This window comes from Montipora capricornis, chromosome 3 (assembly GCF_036669925.1).
Source record: "Montipora capricornis isolate CH-2021 chromosome 3, ASM3666992v2, whole genome shotgun sequence".
Lineage (NCBI taxonomy): Eukaryota > Metazoa > Cnidaria > Anthozoa > Scleractinia > Acroporidae > Montipora > Montipora capricornis.
Window position 1 is genome coordinate 11,499,470 of NC_090885.1, and position 7,500 is coordinate 11,506,969.

Below are 7,500 nucleotides of genomic sequence, written 5' to 3' on the forward strand. Positions count from 1 at the left end.
TCAATTAAGATTCGGCATAAATTGCAAATATCACCAAGATTTTCTGTTTCATTTATCTCTGTTCAATATATTTTGTAGACGGTGTTACTTTTTGAAAACTCATTATATGCATTGCCAATAAAGAATGCCATCCGTTAAAACTTCCGGACGAGAACATTTCTGCATTATAACCATGGAAGGTGTGACACGAACCACACATGAAGAAAACTGAATTGAGAAACGACACCGATCACTGCAAAAATGTCTAACATAGTAGGAAATAAGCAATATATGAGAGTAACCACGGCAACGTATATAGGTAGGGAAATGCTTTTAGATCAAACACAACCTTTGACGATTTGAAGCCACAATGCGAAGGAAATCTTTAGAAGAGCGATAAAAAAAACCGTAAAGCTAACAAGAGGAGAGTTAAAATACAGCAAATTTGAATACTACCTAAACAAAATGCAACAGACAGCTGCTACAAATCCTTATCTACGGTACGATGTTTACAATACATACTTTTCCGCCGGGATTGAAACATAGATGAACTCAGCGCAAGTCTTAGCTTGAAGTAGTGCGACTTTTTTTCTCTGAAGAAAGCTACTAGAAAACTATTTTATCTGAGAATTTCACACAACTCGTCGAGTACAGACGAAAGAGTCACCTTCGATCATTAGGAAAACGTTACAGCCTTGAAAGAACTGTAAACTTTGAAAGCATATGCTCAAACATAGAAAATCCAACAACAATCTTTCGATACACACCAAGACTTGCAAGCTCATTTTTGTAAGGGAATATCGATGAACAAAACAAGATTGATTACAACTCTATAAATTGTAAAATCGCCACAGGAGATGTGCATGACGGACCGGTAACAAGTTATTTCGAGCAGGTGCTAATGGTCGGTCAAATTTAAACGCTCATTTCTAGGGTCTTTTTTTTTTTCTTGTTACAAGCCGCATAAAGGAATATTCGTTTCTATTCTCTTGTGGAGCCACCTACTTAAAATGATCTTTGTGTCTCGTTGTTCATTAAACGTGTAGGAGGCGGAAAAAGCAATCACTAAAGACATCGGAAGTCACTGAAATTCGCGTTCACGTACTGAATTGCCACGCCGAGCGAAAGTGTAATGTCAACATACAATGTGACTGATTTCTTTAGAAATTATTGATTCGCTAAACGCTGTGAAGGCAGACTAACGTCGCTAATTCCCAAGGACTCCGAGGTAAATTACTTGCAGATAGCCGAGAAGAATTTATTGGCAGGCGATTTAATTGAAAACAAAACCGTCAACTTTTATTTGATGAGTGGAATCGCAGAGGTTATCCGGTAGATAATGTTTGACGACGTTGATGGACGTGGCGGCACAGCATCTGCATTAAATCAATATTCCATTGAAAATTCGTAACAGAAAGTCATTCATCCCAAAGAAATTACCTTTAAAGGCAAGTAAAATTGGCTTTCCTCCGTTTTTCGTTGGGGCTTTCTTCTTCAGCAGACCAATCGCGGGCTGGGGATTCGCTTTGACGTCAAATGAATGTAACCGCTATAAAAGAGGACGTTTCAAGTCAGCGGGCAGATCTCCGTTAAATTAAATGCGATTCAAGCACAGACATGTAAGGCCATCAAAGTTGAGCGTCGGACGCAACTTCCTGGTCATCGCAAGCTCTTATAAACCAGCAACACAGTTTGACAAGTTCACTTTTTCTGACAAGAGCCTTGGGAATTAAAGTTAACAGTTTGACAGCCTTGCCTCCCAGTAAACTGACCAAGGAATCAGTTGGTCTTTTCCAAACGGGCCGACGGATTTTTTTTAACAATATTGCGCTTTCAGTAACAAGTGCCACTGTGTACATTTCTGTGTGCATTATAATTCACCGAAACTCAACCGCATTAAGACTGAGAAGAAGAGTATATCAACAACAGACGAGAACACTGGTAGACTTGGCTCGCCATCACAGATTCCGTAAACGTAGTATGGATTTACCGCCGCGTATAAATCTCAGTAATGTGACCTCCGCTGTCCCTCCAACGTCGCGCCATGATGAGATGCTAGCCGATCCTTTGGTCCTAAAGTGGATGAGACTTGTGTTTTACAGCATCATATGCATCGTGGGGACCATAGGGAACGCTCTTGTCATATTGGCGTATCGCAATCCGCGAATGCGAAGTGTCACAAATCTTTTCATTGCAAACTTGGGCGTCGCAGATCTGACTGTCACCATGATAAACGTGCCAGTTACTGTAGCATATCCCACGCTGGATTACTGGCCCTTCGGCGAATTTCTTTGCAGAGTCATTCCTTTTATTCTTGGTGTAACTCTTTTTTCCTCCGTTGGAACACTAATTGCCATAGCGGCCGATCGTTATCGAGCCATAGTACATCCTCTTCTTCCCAGAATTCGCACACGACATGCTCTTCTGATTATCGCAGCGATTTGGACCGTAGCTTTTATCTATCCTATCCCTCTAATCGTCTACCAAAAGTATAATCCTGAAGATAGAATTTGTGAGGAAGAATGGCCCAGTCCGCAAGATCAAAAAATCTTCACGGCCATGGTGTTTGTCTCGCTTTATGTAATTCCCTTGATCGTCATCTCTGTGTTGTATTTCCTCATTTGTCACAATCTTAAAACTTCAGAATCGGATGTTCAGACAGGTAAGGATCTACGATGTGTTCTACTTTCCATATTTTTTTTAGTTTTATTTTTGTCTCGGTTACTTTATGCAAACGAAATTTCACTTTCCGACTGATTCAGCGGAAGCGAATTTCGCTAGTACGCAAACACAATTGAGAAGAACGCGAACTTTGCAATTTGTTTCGAGAAACCATGTACCTTGTGACTGCAGTCACTGATGACGAAACCTGTAAAATTTTAAAATATTTACATTATACTATTATCGGTCGCTAAAAGTTGTTTTAAACGCAACCGTTGCAATTGACTCTTTTTTGAGAATTTAACACTGCTTCTGTGCGGCAAAACATCAAGACGCACACAAAAGCGCCTGTTTCAAAAACGCACAACTAATTCCATGCCTGTAAAAACTGAGGCCAATTCAAAAAGTCTGTTTGAAGTTTCTAATTTATAAACAAATACTCTAAAGCCACATTTGCATTAATAATGTTGGCTCTTTTTAGCTTTTGAATCACTAAAAGCAAACTGACATTTTTGAGATCTACGAAAACAAGTGTAACAGTTTTTGCGGAACCTTTCAGTAAAAATGGCGATGTCGCAGAATTTTAAAATACATCTCGCCATTCACCAAGAAAAAGTGGACAAAGGTGCCCTTAAACATTAAATTGAAAAAGTTTGAGTAGGTTCCTTTTAATCAGCTTATTGTATGCCTGCTCTTAGAGTAAAAAATCGCTGGTTTTGTCATGCGGGTAATTTTCGCCGCTTCGGACATGTTTGCACTGCCAAGAGAAAAAATAGTATGATGTGTGTAAAAAAAAAAATGGAGATTTTTGCTTCTATTACTAATATGTCACTTTTTGTAATAACATTCTTGGCTAACACATGCTAATTTTTGACAAATTTTCCAGCGAAGTACTCATCCGAAAAAAATACCTCGAGCCATGATACCGTACAATCAAGAGCAACTGTGTGACAAGAAAGCAGTCTTTTCTTAAAAAAAAATACTTCGCAACGGCAACTGCGGGGAAACCTTCGCTAAATCTTGAAAATCGTCCGCTCGAACTGTGCATAGTGGTAGAATTGAAAATGGCGCAAGCCAGGGCTTTGGCGAATATTCATGCAAGCCTGTGATTTTGACTCTTGCATTCGTGTCACCTTTCGCACCAGAAAAAAAAACCTTCCTTACAAGCACCGACCTGCATTACGCAAAAAAGATCATTAATTCTTAGGAATGTTTTAAATTTTTAAACGCGATTGCTGTTTAAACAATGCACTTCTTTTGCGTCGCAATTCCTTCCATTGTTTATTGAATCTTTAATGAGGCTGAAAGGGCTCTGAAGTGAAAATCGTTAAGGACTCTCAAACCACGATTGTAAACAAGGCAATTTGCGGTGACTAGGAGAACATATTGATAAAAAGACTACGTGGTTTGTGTACAAGGAATCTTCGAAACCTTGCTTTTTGCTGAACAAAAACAAAGCCAAACCAGTAGTGATAATTAATTTTCGAAATTCGTTGTGATAACAAGCAACCGGATTTGATCAAAAAGGATGAACTTCCATTTTGCTTTATTTAGTTTTTTTTCAATTCATCAACACGTTTACAAAAATACACTTTATTATAATAGCCCTTGGCGATAACATCTTTTAAGAATTGACATGAATATTTAAAGCAATTTTTCAGTACTGGTTTAAGAGGCCTTTCAAATTCAGAAGACCGTCAAGCCGGAAAACTTTCTTTCCTTTAGGGAGCTAAATGTGCTTTTACTGATAGTCCCCTTGAATATAAAAAAGGCGAAATCGCTAATGCAGTGCGCTTATTGATTTTCCAAATTTTATTCCATTTTCTCAGAGTTGCAATCGGAGAAACGCTCTATGTTTCGATATGAACAATGTAATTTCATTCTTTACCTGCATTTTGAAAATGATCCGCAAATAAAATCGAAAACCATCTCTTTTAAATGTTAATGTTATTCGAATGCATGGAAAACATTCGTAAACGATTTTTGACATTAATCGCTACATGAATCGAATTTTACGCCTCTAAGAATATTATCCCTAGAGTTATTAAACTCTGCTAGGCCTTTTTTCTAAATACTTTTTAAATTGCCAAGTGCGAAATTAATATGAGCGGGCCGGCTCTTTCATATTTCCTCTCCAGTGTCTAGGTTAAAATCAGTGGTAACTCATTCCCCACTATGCAGTCTTATTTATAATTCAATTAGTTTTTAGCCCATTAGTGATGTTGGCCCATTGTCGTGCGTTGTACAGTTGTGATAAATTTTCCGAAAAGAAGGAAACAAGGTCTTATTTGCCAGCAGGGATTTTACTTAAGTCGTCTCTTTATGTCGCATAGAAACTTCTATCGCCTTGGAGCTTATTGTGGATAAAAGATTCTACTGTAGTCCTGGATTTTTCTTCGGTTTTTTAATTAATTTATGAGAATACGCTCTCCATCTCACTTTTGAGTCACACAGATAGCAAAAAACACGATTATGCATTGTAAGATCGCTCGATATCTGATTTCATATCAAAGGCATTGTAATTTGCATTACGCGAATAGCCTGCTGTTTGCATCGGAACTCGTGCTGCTGGCAACCAAAGATAAATTGTACAAGTGAATAAAGGGTTAAAACTCCAACCGAGTAAATATCTTTATTTAAAAGGGATTCAAGATATTGTGTTAAAAGATTTTCGAAGGTTTTTTTTTAATTATAGAAACGAAAGCGTCATTTTGCGAAGAAAAATCAAATTCGTTGTAATTCATTGTAAATCCAAAATATCCACCATTTTTCACTACTTGACAGGTGAATATATCTGTCTTCTCACCTCAGGCACAAACATCGATAAAAAGACGAAAAAGAAACTATATCTCGACAAACGCATTCCTTAATATTTTTTAATGTCGTTTTACGGAACATGTAAAAGAGATGATATGTTAAACCACGACGGAACTTGATCGTATTCATTTCCGGACAAAAAAGGCTCTAAAAATGCTTTTGAGGAGATGAATATTTTGCTAAATCTATTTATGACCATCCAGAATCTTCTTCTTTTAATGAATGCACAGGAATTACGCTTAAATTGTTATTGATGCTGAGATTTATCGTTATTCCATTGAAATATGCTCTGGGGTAATTTAATTTTTGATCGGGTAAATAGGCCTTTAAACAAAGGAAATGCCCTGGACATGCAGAGTGATTTGAAGTCATAATACTTCATAATTTATTTGATATTAAGTTTTATTATTTAACTTCAGGCAGTTTAGCTGACAAGTCATTAATTTATGTTATTTTTATCGACAAAGGTTTAAAATAAACTTGGATTCTAGGCGCGGTTTCTTTTTATAAAGTACAGTAACGAATGATTTGAATTTCGGAGTATCACCCACAGAAAAAACTGCATTCGTTTCGTTTTTTGGCCAAACAAAATGAGAAAATACTGTAGTTGAAATCTCTACAAGCCTACCCGAACATGTCAGTGTAAAGTTTTGCAAAAGTGATTGAGTGACTTACTGACTTATAGCACACGCTGAGATTTTAAAACATTACGCTAAAAGGGAATCCAAATAAACCTCATATTCAAGTTTGATTATTTTTGCGATTGCATGATAAGATATGATTACCCGAACATGGAACGAGAAAACAGCTTACGCCGTTTTTGTGTTCTTAAATTTCAGAAGCAGATTAATTTGTACTTTACGGATTTCCGTCAGGAGACTACATTTCTTTCTAAACACCCACGCGAAAAATTAGTGCTATCTTTCATGAACTACGCCGGATAATCAATCAAAGTGGAAGCTCACGCCATACAGATTATAGCTTCAAAGTGTCAAAGGTTCACGATTTTACCCAAAGCCAAACCTCAAAATTGTTTGCCTGAAATCTTAATGCATGTTGTGAATGATCGAGATAACTGCTAGATTACTATTTTCCGACAAACTTCGTTCGTAAAGATAGGAGTAGCCACATTTGCATTACGGTCCAATTTTCTTCACAAACAACTAAAAATCTTATGTCTCAATGGGTAAGCTACTAAGCAGGCATTATTTCTGAGACTAGATGTTATTTACCAATAATAAGAGCCGAGAAAATTTAAGCGTTATTCTTCGGGCTCTTGAGATTTTCGTTGGTGAAGACAACAGGAAAATTCTTTTTCCAATTCAGTCCTCGAGAACACTATGAAGAGTTTTGTGTTAGTTGACGTATCGAAGGTCGTTTTTCTGTGTTTCAGAATGATAACCCTGCATTTGTAATCTCCGAAATGTAAAATCAACCATGTGTTACCTGTCTCATTTTTTCTGAGAAATTTAAGCAAACCAGCGTAAGCTTTCATAAATTTAAGAGTCCGTTCGATTGACCCTATTCCGAATCATGAATACGTGGAGAGATGATTTAAAACGGTATCATGTCTGTGGCATTTTGAAGCAACATGGATAATACCAGAAACCCATAAGGGTTGAAACGTGTAACGGCCCCTTGTGTGCTGGGAAATAAGCTTCTGAATATTCAATTTGCTAAGTACCATATTTGGAACAACTAGAGCGAGGGGTTTCCAAATATGGTACTTTTCACTGAAACATTCAACCAATCTGTTCGCACTGAATATTCGGAAGCTGTGAACGTGCGTTACACGTTTCATCCCTTATGGGTTTCTGATAATACACATACGTTTAAAATAGCATTTTAGCAGATGTTTGACAATTCTAACGTGAGTGTCCGTAAGAACGAAGGAATTCGAACTCAGTCTATGCCATGTATTCCTATTCCGGAATACGGTCAATCAAACCCACCGTATGTATTTTTGAACAGATCTCATTAGTCTTTTTAAAATCACGAATATGTGAAGTGATTAGTTGTCCCTGCTGCTCTGTCAAATCAGAG

The 7,500-nt window shown here is 37.3% G+C and overlaps 1 protein-coding gene and 1 long non-coding RNA gene across 5 annotated transcripts in view; one reads left to right on the plus strand and one right to left on the minus strand.

Moving 5' to 3' along the window:
• Positions 1–7,500, minus strand: part of LOC138042210 (uncharacterized) — a 29,557-nt gene that overhangs the window by 7,644 nt on the left and 14,413 nt on the right. The gene's annotated exons all lie outside the window — the stretch shown is intronic.
• Positions 1–7,500, plus strand: part of LOC138042209 (QRFP-like peptide receptor) — a 22,850-nt gene that overhangs the window by 1,887 nt on the left and 13,463 nt on the right. For all 3 annotated transcript variants that reach the window (XM_068888021.1, XM_068888022.1, XM_068888020.1), the window contains exon 1: positions 1–2,641. This exon is cut by the window's left edge. In XM_068888021.1, the coding sequence (XP_068744122.1) occupies positions 1,960–2,641 (682 nt within the window). In that variant the 5' untranslated portion in view covers positions 1–1,959. The remainder of the gene's footprint in view (positions 2,642–7,500) is intronic.